General features: G+C 37.9%; 1 protein-coding gene across 3 annotated transcripts in view; it reads left to right on the top strand.

The window, feature by feature from the left end:
• Positions 1-21229, top strand: part of Nbea (neurobeachin) — a 492297-nt gene that overhangs the window by 239587 nt on the left and 231481 nt on the right. For all 3 annotated transcript variants that reach the window (XM_075950839.1, XM_075950838.1, XM_075950840.1), the window contains exon 35: positions 6592-6656. In XM_075950839.1, the coding sequence (XP_075806954.1) occupies positions 6592-6656 (65 nt within the window). The remainder of the gene's footprint in view (positions 1-6591; positions 6657-21229) is intronic.

The raw sequence follows: 21229 nt of genomic DNA, 5'->3' as shown, positions 1-21229 counted from the left end.
CACCATTTTATATGAGGGATTTGAGTACCCCTAAATATTGGTATCCTTATGTTACCTACTTGTTTTTACATGATTAGCCTTTATATTAGTAATCTCTCTAAATAAACCAGTTAATCATTAATATTTTTATTGTTTATTACATTATTTTTACTATAAGCTTTTAATATAATATTCATAAATGTAAGCAATGAAAGGTCAAACGTAAAGAATGCTTAAAATATTTTACACATACACTCAGATACAAATTAGCTTATCGTTCTGTCCTAGGTGTTTGTCTTCCTTCCTTCCTTCCTCCCTCCCTCCCTTCCTTCCTTTTTCCCTCCCTCCCTTCCTTCCTTTTTCCCTCCCTCCCTTCCTTTTTCCCTCCCTCCCTACCTCCCTCACTTCCTTCTTTCCTTTCTCTTCCTTTTTCGTTCTTTTTCTTTTTGCTATAATAAACACCATGACCAAAAGCAGGTTGGAGGTGAGAAGGATTTATTTCAACTTTTTCTTCCAGGTAATAGCCCATCATGAGGGAAGTCAGGACAGGAACTCAAGGCAGGAAAGTTGAAGGCAAGAACCATGGAAGAACACTGTTTATTGGCTCGTCTCTGGGTCCCTTGCCTAGTCTAATATTGCCCACAGCAGGCTGGGTTCTTCTGCATCTCCCAGCATTCAAGACAGTACACACAGACATGCCCATAGGCCAATCTGACCTAGACAGTTTCTCAATTTAGGTTCCCTCTTCACTGGTTACTTTCATTTGTCTCAAGTTGGCAATAAGAAACTTAGGCACAATTTCCCTTTCATAGGAAATGTGTGGGACACTACTTTTTTTATTTTATACATATTCTTCACTCAAGTTTTTGTTCTTATTAGTTTTACTAATTTATTGCTTGGATTTTTCAACATGTCGTCATCTTATCAGTTACAGAGAACATTTAACTTTGAAGATTTTTAAGGACTGCCACCACTTTTTGGTGATATTTAATACTACGTAGATCTTAAGAACACAGGAAATAGAAAATCAATTTTCATTTTTTTCAATTTTCAATTTACAGAATACTTTAAATCTATTCTTACCCTCTTGTTTTCCTTCTAATATTTACCATATTTTCAAAATGTTTATGATAGATTAAATATCTAAGGATATTAAAAGTTGCCATGTTTAATCTTATACAAAGAAGAAGGAATGAGTAATGTGCACTGATCTGGCCTAGATGAGGAGAAGCTGATGGAAAGAGTGATGTTTGGGGCCTGAGCTGTCTACCGGTCATCGTACTGACATAAGAGAACATAGGGGTTTCATCGTCACCCTTCTGGAACTTATTTGTCTTCAAAGTGTCCCATTTCAAAGGGGCTTCACACAAGATCCAGTTCCCTGAGAAAGCCCCTCATCTTAAGGAAGTTTTATGCATCCACAAGAACAGTTAAAAATGGTGGCCAAGCTGGTTTAAAGACTTGGTGGTCCTCTGCAAGCATTTCAAATTGAAATTAAATGTTTCCCACAAGATAAAAATTTGATGTGGAGTGTTTATATGCCCAGCAGGATGCAATCATGCTGCTCCTTTACTCATAATTAGTTTATGCTGTGCAGGAGTCTCTTGGGGCAGGATATAGCCTGAGAAAGCATATATTTCACACAAATTAAAAAAAAAATAGTACACTCGTCTAAGATACAAATTTCTTAAATGAAGTCTCATGCCTCTAATATCCATTGGCTTGTTTATATTTAAACACCAACATCTTTACCTTAGGTCTGACTTTTTACTATTTCTTTATCAAAGGTTATATCAAAATTGTCATTTGACCTAAAGGCAGACTGCAGATATTTTTAGTTTGATCTAAATAGTTTTCAAAACATTTGCTCTGCTCACCTTATGCACTGGAAACTTGGATGTGTTCTAGAAAATGTCTGTGGTTCTATGCTTCAGGAGTTTACCGTTATTTGTCTCTAAGACTCTTCATAGTGGAGTGAACTGTTATCACAGTAAATGTCAAGTAGTTCTGAAAAGCTAATACCTTTTGTGGAATCTTGATTTGCGATAAACTTAGTATTTAAGATCAATGTCTTAAAGGATGGTAGCGTGACACCTATTTAAAATGTAAGAAAAGAAGACCCCTGTGATTTTCTTTTTTTTTTTATTGAAAAAAAGTTTCCGCCTCCTCCCAGCCTCCCATTTCCCTCCCCCTCCTCCCACCCTTCTCCCCATCCCCCCACTCCTCTCCCCCTCCCTCTCCAGTCCAAAGAGCAGTCAGGGTTCCCTGCCCTGTGGAAAGTCCAAAGTCCTCCCCCCTCCATCCTGGTCTAGGAAGGTGAACATCCAAACTGGCTAGGCTCCCACAAAGCCAGAACATGAAGTAGGATCAAAACCCAGTGCCATTGTCCTTGGCTTCTCAGCAGCCCTCATTGTCCACCATATTCAGAGAGTCTGGTTTTATCCCATGCTTTTTCAGTCCCAGTCCAGCTGGCCTTGCTGAGCTCCCAATAGATCAGCCCCACTGTCTCAGTGGGTGGGTGCACCCCTTGTGGTCCTGACTTCTTGGCTCATGTTCTCCCTCCTTCTGCTCCTCATTGGGACATTGGGAGCTCAGTCCGGTGCTCCAGTGTGGGTCTCTGTCTCTATCTCCATCCATTGCCAGAGGAAGGTTCTATGGTGATATGCAAGATATTCATAAGTATGGCTATAAGATAGGGTCATTTCAGGTTCCCTATCCTCAGCTGCCCCAAGAACTAACTGGGAATATCGCCCTGGGCACCTGGGAGCCCCTCTAGGTCCATGTCTCTTGCCAACCCTAAGATGGCTCTTTTAATTAAGATATGTGCTTCCCTGCTCCCCTATCCAACCTTCCTTTATCCCAATCATCCCGTTTCCCCAAGTTCCCCCATCCTCTGAGTGAGGTAACCCAGACCCAAAAAGATGAACATGGGACGTACTCACTCATAATTGGTTACTAGCCATAAATAAAGGTCAGTGAGTCTATAATTTGATATCCTAAAGAAGCTAAATAAGAAGGTGAAACCGGACTCTCTGAACATAGCGGACAATGAGGACTACTGAGAACTCAAGAACAATGGCAATGGGTTTTTGATCCTACTGCACGCACTGGCTTTGTGGGAGCCTAGGCAGTTTGGATGCTCAAGTTACTAGACCTGGATGGAGGTGGGGGTTCCTTGGACTTCCCATAGGACAGGGAACCCTGATTGCTTTTCGGGCTGAGGGGGGGGGACTTAATTGGGGGAGGGGGAAGGAAATGGGAGGCGGTGGCGGGGAAGAGACAGAAATCTTTAATAAATAAATAAATAAATAAAAAATAAAAATATATATCTTCAAAAAAAATAAAATTAATTTTAAAATTTTAAAAAAAAGAAGGTGAACCCAAAGAAAAACATATAGCTATCCTCCTGGTTATGGGAAGTAGACAAGATTGCCGGGCAAAAAATTGGGATCTTGGGGGTGGGGTGGAAGGGGGCTAAGGGGAGATGGGGAGACCCCTGTGATTTTCAATAAAGATGAAATTGAAAGGAGTTCTGAGAAATGGGGTGGCCTTGCCAAGTTGCTTAGTGGCTGCAGCCTAGTGACTTTGTGTAGTCTCCAAGTCTTTTCCCAGTTACTGGTTCTCTTTGTGCATAAAATGTAGATTCTTTTTTTTTACTTGAAATAATTATCTATCAGTTTGGGTAGGAGGAGCAGGCTGCAAGTCCTTCCCAGCCACCCAGCTAGCTTACACCTGAAATAATCACACAGAAACTGTATTAATTAAATCACTGCTTGGCACATTAGCTCTAGCTTCTTGTTGGCTAATCTCTTACATATTAATTTAACCTATTTCTATTAATCTATATATCACCACGAAGGTCATGGCCTACCAGCAAAGTTTCATCATGTCTATGTCTGGTGGTGACTCCATAGTGTTCCTGAATCTGCCCTTCTTTCTCCCAGCATTCAGTCCAGTCCTCCCCACCTACCTTAAGTTCTGCCCTATCAACAGGCCAAGGCAGTTTCTTTATTCATTAATGGTAATCATAGCACACAGAGGGGACTCCCACATCACCTCCCCTTTTCTGCTTAAATAAAAAAGGTTTTAACTTTAACATAGTAAAACAGTTATCAAGCAAGAATTAGTTACAATATTTATATCTCCTTTATCATTTATCATAACTAAGGAAAACTATAACTATAAATTCTTCAACTCCATCAAAGACTCCAGAAGGATATAACACTACCTAAGAAAAAAGGAAATACATTGTAAGCAACTTCCAAAACTCTAGAACTGACAGACTTCTTGCTGTCTGGACAGTCACCCAAAGTTCTTCTGTACTGTTGGGACATCCATCTTCAGCCTACAGGCCCATAGTATCCAGCAGACTTTTCCATGAAGCAGGAAATTTCAAAGACAGGTTTGCCTATATTGGCAATTTGCCAGTCACTTTCTTCTGTATCCTGCAGAATGTCTTGCAGACTCTCCTATGAAGCAGGAACCCTGAAGGACTCCCTCATCCCCAGGCAAGTTCAGCAGTCACCTCTCTGTGGATCCCTCATGTCCAGTTTATCTAACAAACTCCATAAGGAGCCTCTTTGATGCCCATTCTCCTCTTGAAGTAGACTGGTGCTGCCAGGAGCAAATGTGTCTCACTGTCATGAAAAGTCCTAAATTTTTAAAACATTTAAATGCCATATTCTGAAGGTTATGAAAGATTTGAAGAATAGCTAACTTACTAAAATACATCTCTATATATCTAGAAAAGCTAACTAACATGACTACCTGTATTGAGTTAATTATATACTGATATCAATTTGAGTCAAACTTGGATTTGAGATGCTAAGAAATGTCATTGTGGTATAATAAATATTCATTCCACCATATCAGTTAAGCTGTAAAAATTTTATAAAAAATAGTGGTTTTCCATGTGCAAAAAAAGAAACATAAGTCATGAAATGGAATTTGCAGATGAGTGGCATGAGTCATTAATAGAAATTGTATATGTGTGTACATTAATGGAGTTAGAGAAATATTCATAGAACTACTGAAAGGAATATAATTTTCACTATAAAACTTGCATGCCCAGCATTTATTTTTAAGAAAGCTGAAGTTACTTGAATTAACTCAGCACCAAAATGGATATTTAAATTATATTCCAAATTTTCCGTTGGAAGTGTACAAAATAAGCAATACTCTTTCCTAATAAAAGCAGTGTATCATAGTTGTTGATGTTCATAGTTGTGGCCCTTTCTCTGTGGTGCCACCAGATTCAAGCATTCTGAAAATTTGGCTAATGTCCAGTTAGCAAAGAGATAATACTTTAGAGAAATATTTTTAATATTAAGTACTGTGTTACAAATCTGAGCATAATAAATTTATAGCTTTGTGCTGTTTCAGTCTTTTTAAATGTGAGTCTGACTAGAGCAGTTTATGCCCAAGACAGTCTGATGATATGAATATGTAAAGGTACAAATGCATAAATGTATAGCAGCATAGATTACATAAAGTTATAGATACATAGAGGCATAGGTGCATAAAGGCAAAGATGTTTACAGCGTCAAATGCATAAAGGAATATAAATGTATAAAGGCACAGAAGCATAGAGATATATAGCATAAATGTATATATGAATAAAGTCATAGATTCATATATGTATAGCTGTGTATGGCTATGGATGGAGAAATGCATAGGTGAAGAAAGGCAAAGGTGCATAAAGGTATATGTGCATGGAGGTGTGTGTTTATATATGTGTATATATACACAGACACATAAGCATTAGATGCATTAATGCACAGATGCATAAAGGTGTAAGTGCATAAAGGTTTATGTGCATAAATATATAGCATAATTAATAAAAACCCAGAGACAGATATTGAGGTTCAGTCTTAAGGAAAAGCAAAACAGCCAGCCACTGGTTCTTACCTCTACTTCAGTCCAAAATGGCAATCTTGCCTCAAGGAACCTCAGAATGAGACTGTGTCTGAGAGCTGTCTCTTCCCATCTTATATTCCATTCTAGTGCTGGCTTTAAAGGCGTGCACCACTACCACCCTGGTTTCTATTGCAAACTACTGTGGCTACTGGGATTAATGATGTATGTCACCACTGCCTGGTCTGTAAGGCTGACCAGTGGGGCTATTTTACTCTCTGATCTCCAGGCAAACTTTATTAAAATACAAATGAATTATCACTACAAAAATGTATAGATGCATACATGCTATATAAAGGTTTTCTTGCATAAACATAGATACATAAAGCCATTTCTAATTTTGCTTCCAGTTATAATGAAAACTATGTATTAATGACTAAAATTTTCAATCATATAAAATAATCTCTTCCATGTGTATAGCTTTAGGCCTGTATAGCTTTGGCCATTTGTTCTTTCCTGGAAGGGAACTAAACTATTGTCTTAATTTCCAGCAAACTTCAGTTTTTTGGCAACCAAAAGCCACTTTCTAAACTCGTCTGAATCAGGGTCATTAAAATTTCTTTCTTCTGAAATGACACTTGTTATAAAACCTTGCAAAGTATTATGGAGGTTACTTACAGTGTCAGCGTGGGCCTTATTTAGTTACTGTTTCATTTGCATGTTCATCTTTCTTACATTTTCTTTGGTTTATCCCTTTAGGAATGGCAGAATTCTATCCAGAAGAATGCAGGCCTTGCATTTATTGAACTCATCAATGAAGGAAGGTAATTAATTTTACCCTTTTTCGGCAACTAGACCGTGTGCATTTGATTCCACTGGGAAACTGCTTTTTCATACCATCTGTTCTAAAGATTGTTAGAAAATAGCTTTGAATTAAATAATATGTAGGTACTTAAATTTTAAAATAATAAATTTGAGGTATTAAGTATTTAGTTTTTGGAGACAAGGTATATATAAATGATACTAGATTTATGATGTTTTGTGAGATTTGAGCCACATCTTACTGAATAGTAAAGTTGTTTCAGTCAGATCATGTGAACCCAGTCTGCAGTCCCATCTGCCACCCCATCTGTTTTCAGGCTAAGCTCAGTGTTTACGCTTGAGCCCTCATCAGTTCACGTGAACCAATGTCCTCTGATCCTGTCATGCAGTTGATACCTGACTGGAAGTATAAGGAATGTTCAATACAGAAGGTGTAACAGCCTTAGTTCGGGGTGTCTGTTACCATTGTTAATGATGCCATAGGTGATATTTTGTTTGAAACCATTGCTGTATTTATCACTGTCGTGTGTGGCTGTTTACTATGAGATTTTTTAGTGCTTTTTGGTGATAGACACATCAAGGTTGCTAGAGCTGTCAACTTTTGACATGTGTAATTTCTATCATCCCAAGGCATGCAACCATTACAAGTTGAATTTCCTGTATGTTATAGTGCATTCTAAGGAAAACAATTACTAAATATTTGGTATGATGTTTGCTTTTGGGGGAAACAAGCTTTACATAGATTAATATGGCAGTAATGCTTACAGTGTAAGAACTTGACATTTTCTTCAAAAAAAAAAAGTAGTTTATATGTGGAATGGCCTTGCTTTCTTCTGTCACTGCACTGTATCCTAAGAAACTACCTATGCCTGGATAGTATCTTATTGCACGTTTCTTTTGTTATCAACGAACAATGTTTTCATCATAATATATTTCTGAAACTTAAAATAAGGTTTATTCTTACTGCAATGTAAAAAATGAAGGAAATTATAATAACTGATAATAGAGAAAGAGAGATGCCTTAGGGGTTAAGAGGACTGACTGGCTGATCTTCCAGAGGACCCAGGTCAGTTCCCAGCACCCATATGATGGTTCACAACTATCTGTAACTCCAGTTACAGTGAATGATACCCTCTTCTGGATTCTGTGGGCATCAGAAATGAGAAAAAATATTTTTCTTTCAATATACTTGTGAGAGCTAAGGGGGCTGAATTTCGAATGCTTTAATTATAGTTATTGTCAGAAAAGAATAGTGCTGGAAAATTTGCTAATATTAAAGGTATAAAGCTTCTGCTTTTATGAGTTTCCTTTTCCAGTAGTAGTTTAGAGTTTGCTGTATATTGAGAGGAAATGAAAATAAAATATTGATCCCTTTTTAAAACAATTAAATCAGAAACTCTCATCAAGAACTCATTGGTCCATACAAGCTTTACAACAAAGAGGAAGGAATATTATGATCCTAGTTGAAGGTGATCTTAGTATTGGCAACTATAAAGATAGTGTTCAGGATGAAAGTTTTGATAATTTAAAAGCATAGAACATGAATGAGGGGAATATATGCTATTGTACATTAAGTACAATGCTTCAAGATGGCCTTTATTCTAAAATGACTTTTATCTTGACAACATGTTTAAGGATGAAGGAACCATGCCAGTGAGAAGAGAATACCATCTTAAATTTGACCTGAGACACAATAAAGAGTGTCTTTAAAATCAAACAATAAATTGTAGACAGTGATATAGTGCAAAGGCCTGGAGGCTTGCGGTAGCAAGGTATGCTGCAGAGGAGGTCTTTCCAGCCATCCCACAGCTACCGGCTCTAGTACCACAAACTCCAGCAACACAGGATCCTGTCACGAGAGAACTTGTGCTACTCTGGGTGCTGGGAAGTCATTGCTGAGGATTAGGCATTGTGTGCGGTGTGATGCACAGATTCAAGGGCTCAGCATGGAACCAGACTGCCCTGTGAGGTTTCAGGCCTCTTTGTAGGGATGATTTAGCTGTGAGGATGGAAGACATGAGCATATTAGAAAGTATCAATTGGAAATTAGGTCAAAAAGGCTATGATGAAAGAGAGAAGACAAAAAAAACCCACAAGGACAGCCTGGTCTATGGCTTTGATAAATGGATGTCATGTAATAGAGGTTCAGCTCACACGAGGGCAGCAGTACAGGAGGAACATAGTTGGATGAGAAGTGCTTTTGCTTTGGGTTACACTGAACTTGTGAAATGCCCAGTTGACCTCTGCAAACCCAAAGCAAACCAGGAGGGCAACTCAGTGAATACTGAATTCATCCATATTTATTTTTCATATGGTTTTATAACCCAATACAAAAGGGGGGGGGGAAGAAGTCACAAGACATGTTATGTTAACATGACATAAAGGACAACCAGAACAGTTACTTGTGTCAATTCTTGATACATCAAGCCATGATTTCCTGAGTAAAGCATTTGATGCTTTGGGCAGGATATGCAGCGAATACACCGTAGACCAAGTATCCTGTCGGCAGCCACTCCCAATGTCAGATCTCCTATTTTAAAATGAAGGAGCAGGAATAGCCTTGAATTCTTTGACCTTTAGTCAGGGTGTTGTGGATCCACCTCTGTGGGCCGTATTAATGTCAAAGACACAAAGTAACCACGCCCTAGGTCAGGATTTCTTGTTTGTAGCTATACCTGTTGTCAACAACTTTGAAAGAGTAAAAATAAGCTCACATTAAGTATTTAACATAACCGTACTCTCTGACATTTAGTCAAGGTGAAAAACACTCACACCTGTGGGCCCCTACACTTCAGAAAGCCAGCTGGAAGGGTTTTAGGTAAGTGGAAACCTTCCAGAACATAGGACCGATCTTTTGCCCCACATGTCCATGTATTTGCCTCTCTCTGTCTTCTGGAGTTGGCTTAGATACTAACTACCCTGTCACAGACATTTCCATGAACCACCAACCACCTTCATGTCATCTGCAGTTACCTTCGTTGTCACCAGTTTATAGATCTCCACCCTAAAATTCTCTCCTTAAAAATTAGACTTTATTTGCTGTTTTAGATATGTGTAGGCCACCACATCTGTGCATCCTGAAATAGTGCCTTATTGTGTATTAGAAATTAGAAGTATTTATGGGAATAGTGAGAATATTGTTAAAATGGCCAGTGTTGAAAAAACTGGAGAGAAGTGACTGAGGAAACCTCAGAGCTTGTGTGATGAAGTGGAAAAGCCTATAGTGGGGTCTGTATTTATAATCTAGTGTTTTCCCCTACAGTCCAAGGTAGGTGGGGAGAAGGCTTAGCACACTCCCTTCTCTCTTCACTGAGCCTGTAGTAGATTAAACTTTTCCCCTGCTTCCCAGCCCTTCACCTTCCCTTTCCCCTTCCCCTTGGGCCATACTCACCTTGGCTTCGAGCTAGAAATTGCTCACTGGTCATGTGTTTCTCATAGGTGTTCTCACAGTGCCTAGTCAGACATGGCACACACATGTTATTTATGCCAAGTTCACATATTAGCCCTTCCACTGGAAAGTGCTTTTACTCTAAGTATTTAACATAGTCGTACCCTGGCATTATTGTAGAGAGTGGTCTGAAATGTGGTAGCACCTATTTCTCTGAAGGTTGAAAATAATACATGTGACATAAGAGCTGCTGGTAACACAGACACTCAGGATGAAAGGCTCCATTTGTGTTAAATATTATACATACTCAGAATTCTCTGCTTCCTGTCTGTAGTTTGGATCATTTTTCAATTTAAATATTTTTCTTGTGCAAATTCAAATTGGCTTTTTTCCACACTCCCATTCCCAAATAACCACTCTGAGGTTTAATATTAATCACAAACTGTTTGGCCTATTAACTCAGGCTTATTATTAACTAGTTCTTACAACTTAAATTAACCCATTTCGATTATTTTATATTTTACCATGAGGTTCGTGGCTCTTTCTTCTTTGGTGGCTACTAGCAACTCCTGATTCTACTCTTTGTCCTTGTATCTCTGCTTGGATCTCCTTCCTGATTCTAATCTGCCTAGCTATTGACCAAACCAGCTTCTTTATTAATCAATGGTAATAAAACACATTCACAACATACAGAAGGGCATCTTTCATCGTTAATACTGGTTTCCAAAGGCCAGTATGAAGATGACCATTTGGTTCTTAGAGTAAAAGCACATCCCTCTGTTTATCTGCTGTTGTGAAACTCACTCACTGTGTGCTACATACAAACTCAGTACTTCGCACGTGCTTCCTCATTTGTCTGGACACGGAACATTGCTCCTAACTCTCAGCTTGATTGCTGGGCTGTCCATTTATTTGGCTAGTAGGAATGGAAATAAAAACCTCCAAGTGGAAATTGTTATAAATGTTTATCCTTCTTAACAGCTACACCCATGAATACAGTCCATCAATCAGAGCCTGAGAAAGCATGTTTGAGTCATCTATAATTAACAGGAAAAACTAGCTGATGAATGTGCAACTGAGCTAAAGCACACCCAGGAATTATACTCTGGATCATTTAAAGGAAGCTAACCAAGAATCTTTATTATTAAAGCAAAGCAAGGTTAATGGAATGTAAAATTGCCTATAATATCTTGGCAATAATAATTAGAATTTAAATTATTAAAATATGAGTTGAAAGGGAGGTATATAAGAAAGACATTTTTAAAATATGTGAGAAATCCTTTGAAATGAATTAATCTTTTCCCTAAATAAAGTTCCATCACTTTTGAATGGGACATCAGGTATAATTAATGAATATCATCTATAATTAATGAATTTGTTGTAAAAATGCAGAATGTTTATGTCCCATGCTGATATAACCTGGGCTCACAATATTCCAGTTTTCATTTTATCTTCATAAAAGTTAAAGATAGTGTAACTCTTTAGGATCTGGTGAAGAGGAACTAGATCCAAGTGTAATTCATAAATAATTATGTGGTTACTATTTATATGCCATTTAACATTAAAACTGCCAAAGTTTTGTTTGAATTTATTTTCCAACAGACACATTTAGTCACTCACACTCAGTCACACACACACACACACACACACACACACACACACACACACACACACACACCAGCAATTTCCAAAGCTATAATCTCTGAACCATTTCTTTGGAACTTATGTTTTCGTTTAGTTTTTAACCATGAATCTCTGGAAATTTGAAAATAGAAGTTTTTCTCTGTATTGTTTCATCTGGAGACTAAATCAGACATTTTTCTTCTTATTCTCTATGTGTGTATGTGTGTATGTGTGTAATATTAAGTGCTGAGTTTTATAAATAAATGAGTAAAAACTGTCTTGTGCTTTACTGTGTAGTTCTGTTTTTGACTTGAACATTTTAGAGAATGTTTACAAAGTATGTTTATTCAAAGCTAAAGTAAGTCCCATTTAATAAAGATTAAATTTCACATATTATTGAAATGCAATTCACGTTTACTTGTGCTAATTTGCTTTATGTTATTATAATAGAACACTGGAAGCTGGCTTGTTATAAGCAAAAAATTATTGTTCCATGGTTTTTAGTGCTGGGAATCAAGGCTCCAGCATCTGGCTAGGGCCTTTTTGTCACATGCTCCCAACAGTAAAAAGTAAAGACAGGGTGAGAGAAAGCAAGGGAAGGGATGTTCTTAGTTTTGTAACAAAACGTACTCTTCCATTAACATTAATCCGTCATGAAACCACAGTTTTGAAAACCTATTAACCTCTTAAAGCCCCCACTTTTAAGACTGTTCCATTGGGGTTAAGATTCAAGCTCATGAATTTCAGGAAACATATTCTAGTCACAGTGATCGTCAATCTTATTTGAATTATATTTTAACAATATTTAAAATATTTCTCCAGATATACTTGTATTTAGATATTTTTAACTTTCGAGAGAAAAATTTTTAAATGTAATTCTGTCTTAACCATCCTCATTGTGTGCCAGGATTCTGAGCTTTCCTCCATGTACCAGGGAAATAGAATAACCAAGTTGTAAATTGAGTAGTTCATGTGTTGGTACTCAGAGAGCACAAAGTTGATTTTCCTCAATTACTTCTTTATAACAATCCTTTACCCATCTGGGAAAAGACTAAGAAAAAGGTTTTACTGTTTACGAAATATTAATATAACGTAACATACACACCGGCAGTCCTGAAAGTCTCAGCACCTGTTACACACACAGCATTAGAGACACAGCCTCAGTGAAAATTTAGAGAGCACACATCTTACTTGTTTAGTTTGGGCATGGAAAGAAATGCTTTTGCATGTATTTCTTCTGTCCAACTAACTTAGAATTGAGAAATTTGGATTTAACCTGAAGAAAAATTAACCCATTCAAGGATACCCTACTCAGGATATTGCTAAGTGCAAAATCATCATTTTATAACTCCAGTGATGTCATGAGTTGTGACTACAGACCACTTTTAGGAAAGAACTCAGAACCATACAGGCACAGGTGAAGATTACAGAAAGATAAATGGCTCTGGTGTTTACTTCCTCTTCATAAGTAGCAAATGCAGACAAGATCAAGATTGGATCGTTATCTCTGTGGTTTATTTTAGTTATCCATGCCTGTTTTCATGACTTGAGTGCTGACTAGTAATTTACTTACTGCTAGTGATAATAGGGGTTTATTAAATTTATGTATGTTTTTAAGCATGTGTAACTTTTACAATTTTTTTCTTAAAAGCATTATTTATAAAGAAGACATCAATACAATAAATTATACCATTATCTATACTTCTCTATTTGTAGCATAATGAAAGAAAAGCAGTGAATTTCTCTTCCTAAAGAGCAGAATGTATGTTAATAAAGTATCTAAATATTTAATGAATAAAAATAACAATTTTATGCTTCAAACATTCCAGAAATACAAAATGCTTCCCAGCTCATTTTATGAATCGCCTATCCTTTACACCAGCATCAAAAGGCATTTCAAAAAATGAAACTTCCTATAAGTGCCAATCATAAACATGTGTATCGTTGATATATGGACTTGTGTAGCATATCCAGAAACCTGTGCAAATAATTCTACAAGAAAGCTTTTAGTCAAAAATGTAGAGTTGGTGTGACATTCAAAACCTTTACGTGAGGCTCCACATGCACTGACTAAAAGGCAACACCTGTGTGTGAGCGTTCTCAGAGACGCAGTCCAGTTTGGAGTCGTGGTGCTCATTCTTGAATTAGGACTGCAGCTGAACTTCCTGAATGTAGTGATGCGTACAGAAGCACAGCCAACACCTTGACTAGTGGAGACAGACTACACATTTCTCCTGCAGAGCCCAAGCAAGGCAAAGATTTTTTTCTCTCTTGGGCGTTTGACCAGAGGTCTTAGCTAGTTCATTTAAAGAGGTATCCCAAGATGGCCAAACAAGGTACTCGAACTACTAAATGAATCACGAAAATAGGGTACAGGATCAGTACTCAAATACTATTATGATAGCATGCTCATAAAAGGATCAAATCAAAAGTAAAGTGAATTGCTTAGAAGTATCCTTCTAATGTATACAAAAATTACAATATATTTTATAAAAACTAAAAATTCAATAAATGCACAACTCTGCTCTGCCCATGGATTTTTCTAAACTGGTAACTCAGGTCTAAGGTCCTTGGTAGATATTTTGGGTTGTTGATAATGATGTTGCTTTATATTGTGTTTTGTAGAGATTGACAAGCTGACTTAAAAATTTCCTTGGAAGAGCAAAAGAACTAGGATAGACTATAACTAGGTTGATTTTGAGAATTCTGGCAGGCCAAGCCCGAAAAGACTGCTACAACTGTAGCCCAAGACATAATCATAAATGTGCTTTAAATATTCTAAGTTGTTCCCTAATTGAGTTGAGAAGTTCCTGAATGTGAAGTTTGTAGATGGCAGTGTTATTTTGCAATGGTAAAGGCTACATGCCAGATTGTTGTAGTATTGTGTACAGTAGTAGAAAGATCAGTGAGAGAGTGGGAGACTTTGTATCTTACAAGCCAGTGAGGCAGTCAGGCTCCGAGTCTTCAGCCACACCACTTTACTATGTAGGCCCTTTATCACCTTATTCCTTGGATTTGGAAGGTTGATGAGAGATTGTTCAGTGCTGCTTGAGGCATGAAGAGTCAAACTTGAATAGTCCTTGGGCTTGTAAAATTTGTCTCTGGTCCCTGTGGAAGTCCATGTCCTCAGTTCACTGTGCTACTTACACAAATACAACCTATAAGAACTGCAGTGTTCCTTTAGTTGCTCTTCCTGGTATCCAAATCCTAGACTGGCCAAGCCAGATGGAAAGCTCCCAGCCTTTAAACCAGCATGGTTCGTGCATCTCTGACTGATGGATATGCTCATCTTCAGTCTGCTCAGGCATTTCTTTGATGTGGGTGACAGCATTTTACTAGCAGAGGTGTCAGATGGGCACAAGGCTTGTAGGGACAATGTAGAGCTAGTTAAGTATACCAACACCTCATTTTGCATGGGCCAGTGGGCTGCTCACATTCATTTCTATAGTTAATTCTCACACACAGAATTTTCCACCTTTTACAGATGACTACATAAGCTGAAAGGGCAATAATTTGTTGAATAGTGCCTTTTATGAAGAAAGTCAGGATGTATGATCCTTCATGAAAAGGGGAGATGAGGAAGATGATGTGTGTATGTGTATATTTATGTATGTATGTGCATACATAAATATATATGTGTGTGAAATAAAATAGTGACAGAACAAAAAAGAAATGGCCATAAGATGCCACAGTTTATAAAATTTGGAATTTGGGTATATACAAATTAATGAGCATTATATGGTTGATAATTCCTTAACTCAAATATGATTTTAAATTATATAGAAAAAATAATACTGTGTAAACATCCTTTAATTGAGTTTATTGTTCATAATGTGTTTGGTTGATTGTGCTCTTTTGGCTCTTTCGAGGGGCTCACCACTCACCTCCCAAATAAATCACACACAGAGGGTTATTCTTAGTTATGAATACCCAGATTTTACTTGGCTTGTTTCTTTCCAACTTTTCTTAAATTATTCTGACTACCTTTTGCCTCTGGGCTCTCATGTTTTCCTATTTCTGTTTACCTTTCATTACTTCTTTTTCCATGGCTTGCTGTATAGCTTGGTGTCTGGCCCCTGATGTCCTCCTCTCCTCTTTCTCTCATTCCTCTCCCTCCTTCTCATTTCTCCTTCTATTTATTCTCTGCCTGCCAGCCTCACCTGCCTTGCTATTTATTAGACCATCAGGTGTTTTAGACAGGCAAAAAAATCACAGCGTTCACAGAGTTAAACAAATGCAGCATAAACAAAAGTCGCACACCTTAAAATAATATTCCCCAACAAAATGATGCCAGAAATAGGAAAGAAACAAGAATTTCAGACTTAGTGGATATAAATAACAGAACTTCTTGGGCTGCAGGATATTGGACTTCCTTTGTGTATTATAAAATATGCAGTCAGACCCTCACTAGAGTAATCATTAAAAGATGATAAATAAAAAATAATTTGGATTGAGCAAAACGTTCAAACACCATTGAAATTGGTATATAAATGGTCAGGCACCATTTGAAAAGATGTACAAAATCTTTTTTATTAAAGAAATTTAGTTTTGAACTACTTTGAAAAAGTGCAGTAGAGCTATATACCATATGTAGGCATGCCGAATGTCCCTCCACCTGGAGGACTGCTTATTGAGTTAGAATCTTAGCAGATCAAACATACACTTCCTTTATGACCCAGTTATCCTAAGCCTGGGTATAAGTCCAACAAAATGAAAAGTTACTGTTAAAATGTGTGGGTGAATGTTCACAGAAGTTTTATTCATTTCAGACAACATTGAAAATAATCAGATATCAATGAAAAAATGAGTCGTAACCAAGAACAGCAACAAAATGGAGTCCACAATCAGCAAGTGAAAATATTTACCACTTACGTTACTATCAATGAAAGACAAAATTATAGAAATAGGAACTGGGCAACTGGTGCTACATATGGCAGTTTATATGAAAAAGTTTATTTGACTATTTATCAAATGGTGCATTTAAAATAAGTTATTTTTACTATATATAAGTTATATCTGTATGAAAGAAGTTAGGGGAAGGTGGCTTAGTAGGTAAAAGCACTGGCTGTGTAACCCTGAGGACTTGAGTTCAACTCTCAGAATACACTGAGCTCCCTAGACTTATCCCCTGACATCCAAATGCAAGCACCAGCAAACAGCTCAAGTGTGAATGAGTGCGTAAGTGTGTGTGTGTGTGTATGTGTGTGCGCATGTGTGCATGTACATACACACTAAATAAATAAAATAATACACAAATTTTAATCTACACTTAATTACATATAACGTGAAAACTATGTAGCTAGCCTGTACTTATATGGCCTTACCTCCTGCTTGACACTGAACCAGGCATATACTGTACCCCAGTGTCCTGCCTATAGTGCATTTACCAACACAAAACAAACTTGTAGTAAGTTAAAATAGAAGTTTGATTCTGCTTTTCCAATCTTTCTTCACTCTGAAAGCTGTTAAATGCTAACCTGGAATGATGATCTCCTAAAAAGTCAAACAAACACTTGTTTCTTATGTAAATAAAAAGCTATTTGTGTCCCTCTAATAAGATAACAAATGAGGTGTAGGGGTCAAATTATTTATGCAAGGCAATCGGTGTGGTCTGTAATCAGTTCTCCATGTTCCTGACAAATATTAAGAACTCGGGAAATTTCACTTGCTTTTTGTCGTAGGGTTTCTATTGCTGCAGTGAAACACCATGACCAAAGAGCAAGTTGGGGAGGAAAGAGTTTATTTGGGGGCTGGAGAGATGACTCAGCGGTTAAGAGCTTTGCCTGCTCTTCCAACGGTCCTGAGTTCAATTCCCAGCAACCACATGGTGGCTCACAACCATCTGTAATGAGGTCTGGTGCCCTCTTCTGGCCTGCAGGCATTCACACAGACAGAACATTGTATACATAATAAATAAATAAATATTTTAAAAAAGAGTTTATTTGGCTTACACTTCAATACTCTGTCCATCACTGAAAAAAGTCAGGACAGGAACTCAAATAGAGCAAGATCCCGGAGGCAGTAACTGATACAGAGGCCATAGAGGGGACCTGCTTACTGGTTTGCTTCCCATGGCTTGCTCAGCCCACCTTTTTATAGAACCCAGGACCAATAGCCCAGGAATGACACTTCTCACCGTGGGCTGGGGCCTCTCTCATTGTCACTAAATGAGAAAATGCCTTACAGCTGGCTCGCATTTCTTCAGCTGAGGCTCCTTCTTCTAATGACTCTAGCTTGTATCAAGTTGACACACAGACCAACCAGTACAGTTTTATTGTTAGTATATATGTAAGTGATATCCAGATAGGGTTTGAAAGAAGTGGAGTAAAATTGAGTACCTCACACACAGCTCACCCAAGAGCAGATATCTTCTGTGTTACCAGTATGGTGGAGTCAGTATTGCCTCATTGTCTGTGGCATGTTTTATGCCAAACACCTACACATGTATATGTATGTGCTTTGTAGGCTGTTGGGCTACTTTGTCATCAGTGAAAAGGTAAAAGCAATGACACTACCTGTCATCTTTTGCAGAAGAAAAGTATTTTAGGTAGGATTAAATCATCATGTAACTAGGATTTGTCTAGTTCTTAAAACTTGTACTGGTAGACTGAACAATAAGAAATTAGATTTACTGAGAGCTGCAGTCGGGGACCAGCATTTGTGTTGACAGCTCCTGATTGGAAGCTCCCTCACCTGTGGAAGCGTGGCTCTGGCTCCAACTCACTGCCACTGGCAATCCATCCACAAGCGAAGTTGTTTCTCTAGAACTAGTATCCTGTGTGAACTCAAGTAAAGCAGGTCTGTAGGGAGACACATGCCCCTCAGAAAACCCTTTTCTCCTACAACAGAATAAAGGGCACTCACGCTCAAAAAAAAAAACAAAAAACCGTGAGACTCATTTACATGTTTACAACACACAGTAGCAACCATCTTCCCCTTCAGAAAGAAATCATGTGTTCATAGAAACACAGAATAGCTTGGAAACATCACCAAGGAAACACATGCATGTCTTTCTTATATCTTTATATTATATTGTGGCTAGTTGTACTGTTATGCTTATTGGCTTTTATATTTTGATCCAACTTTGCATTTTATGCCAATGCCCCATGTTTTCCCACTCTTATTAATATTAAAAGTTAAGTGGGATAGAATGACACAAACCAAGCATCCTCTGTAGCCCTGCCATATCTCTGATCTTGAACTTTTATTGTTACAGTTCACAATCACTGGGCCATTTCCTCTCAGACTTTCTTAGACCTAACATTAGCTCCTTCTCCTAGATACTAGCATCCAGTCTGGTAATGGACTCACAGAAATTAACCCAACAAACATCTTGGTTATTTAGCTGAGAATTAAAGCAGAACAGGGGTAGTTATAATGAATATTTCTTTAAACACAGTCTTGACAGGACATAGAATCTTGAATAACTATCAACTTTTTAAAAAATAAGATTTAAAGAATGCAAAAGGTTTCATGGCCTGTTTTTAGCAGAATTTTGTTTGCTAAAACATTTGTTGTATAAAGAGGATTTTAATAGATGCTCTGCTTTTAATGTTTTACTGTTAGTAGAATGTACCTTGAAAACAACTGTTCTAAACCAATATTCTAAGGTTACACCTAACTAACATGTCCTAAAAGAGCACCTACTGTTTTCACAACAGTTTTGTAAATCAGTATTAAGAATAATTTCATTATCTTAAGTTCTTCAAAACATAGTAACACACGTGCATGCATGTGTGCACACATACACACAAAAACTAAAGTAATGGAGCTATAGAGATGGCTCAGTGATTAAAAACATTGGCTATTCTTGCAGAGGACCCAAGTTTGGTTCCCAGCACCCACATAGCAACTGACAACCATGAACAACTCCAGTTCCAGAGGATCAGACTCCCTTTTTTGACCTCTGAGGGCACTGAATTCACATGGTACACAGACATGCATGCAGATAAAACACTCATACACATACATAATAAATAAAAAACTGAAAAAGAATGTAATAAGATAAGGAATCTTCAACAATCTGTATGAGTTTAAACTTGGCAGTGACTTACCTAGGTTTGATGCTAAAAGCCTAACCAAAGAAAGATACATTGAGCAATAGTTGCCAGAAACCAAACTCTTGTGTTTTCTGAAGGTCATCCATTACCAATAAATTAAGAGAATGATGGGGTTAGAACAACACTTCTCACTAACATGTATGATAGTGGCTTAATAGTACATATGAAGGACCTGTAACCCAAAGGCAAATGTGTAATGGTTCCAATTTAACAATGGGCAAAGGGTTTGATACAGGTATTTTTTTCCAAAGAAGATTTGTAAATGATTTGTGGGAAATTTTTTTTTAAAAAATGGTCCCATTAGAAGTCATTGTAGAAATATGGGTCAGGGTGCACTGAGTATCCATCCACCTTAAAATTGTGGGGATTGTCACAAAAATGCCCTTAGTGGCTCAGGAATCCAAAAGGATCACCCACTGTGGAAAGGACTCTTCAGAATTTAAATATAGACTTACAATAAGACCAGAAGTTTTACCTTTATGCATGCATAACCTTAATAGAATGGAACACAAATGTTTACAATAGCTCAAACTACAAACAACCTGTGTGTCTATGACCTGATAAATGCCTAAGGAGAGTGTGCCATATGCAAAGAACAGAATGTCATTGGGCTCTTTAAAAGGAGTGATGTACTCACAAATGCTGTATGTAGATGGGCCTAAAAATACACTGTCTGAAAAAAGCTAGAAGAAGAGTCTGTGTTTATTTGGTTCCATTTAAGTGTCTAAGATAGGAAACTTCAAAGAGAAAGGTACGTATGTTAGTGCTTAGAAGACTACATGAGCTAATGGGAGCTCACCGACTTTAGCCAGACAGGGAAGAAGCCAGCATAGGTCCAAACTAGTCCCTCTGAATGTGGATGACAATTGTATGGCTGGGGCAGACTGCAGGGCCACTGGCAGTGGCACCAGGATTTATCCATACTGCTTGTAGTTGTTTGCTGTGAACCCATTATCTTTGGATGGATACCTTGCTCAGTCTACATATAGTAGGGGGCGGGGGCCTGGACCTTTCTCCTAGCAATGTTTCTTTTTTTTTTTATTGAAAAAAAAATTTCACCTCCTCCTGGCCTCCCATTTCCCTCCCACTCATCTCACTCCTCTCCCCCTCCCTCTCCAGTCCGAAGAGCAGTCAGGGTTCCCTGCCCTGTGGAAAGTCCAAGGTCCTCCCCCCTCCATCCAGGTCTCGGAAGGTGAGCATCCAAACTGGCTAGGCTCCCACAAAGCCAGAACATGAAGTAGGATCAAAACCCAGTGCCATTGTCCTTGGCTTCTTATCAGCCCTCATCCTAACAATGTTTCTTATCCTCTGTGCGGCGATAGGTAGAGGGAATGAAGTAGGGTAAAAAGTTGTGAGCTACTGTGGTGAATAGTTTTCATCTCCTCAGCATGAGTAAGAAACAGGTTGGGGACACTAGACAGAATTCCAGATAACTGGTGTTTCTCTGTGTTGTGTCTGAGGCCAGTGTTTAGTTACAACACAACACTCACCCATCTCTGCACTT

The sequence above is a fragment of the Microtus pennsylvanicus genome, chromosome 16, assembly GCF_037038515.1.
Source record: "Microtus pennsylvanicus isolate mMicPen1 chromosome 16, mMicPen1.hap1, whole genome shotgun sequence".
Taxonomy (NCBI): domain Eukaryota; kingdom Metazoa; phylum Chordata; class Mammalia; order Rodentia; family Cricetidae; genus Microtus; species Microtus pennsylvanicus.
The sequence above is the reverse complement of the archived record's forward strand: the minus strand, read 5'-3'. Positions and strand labels throughout refer to the sequence as shown.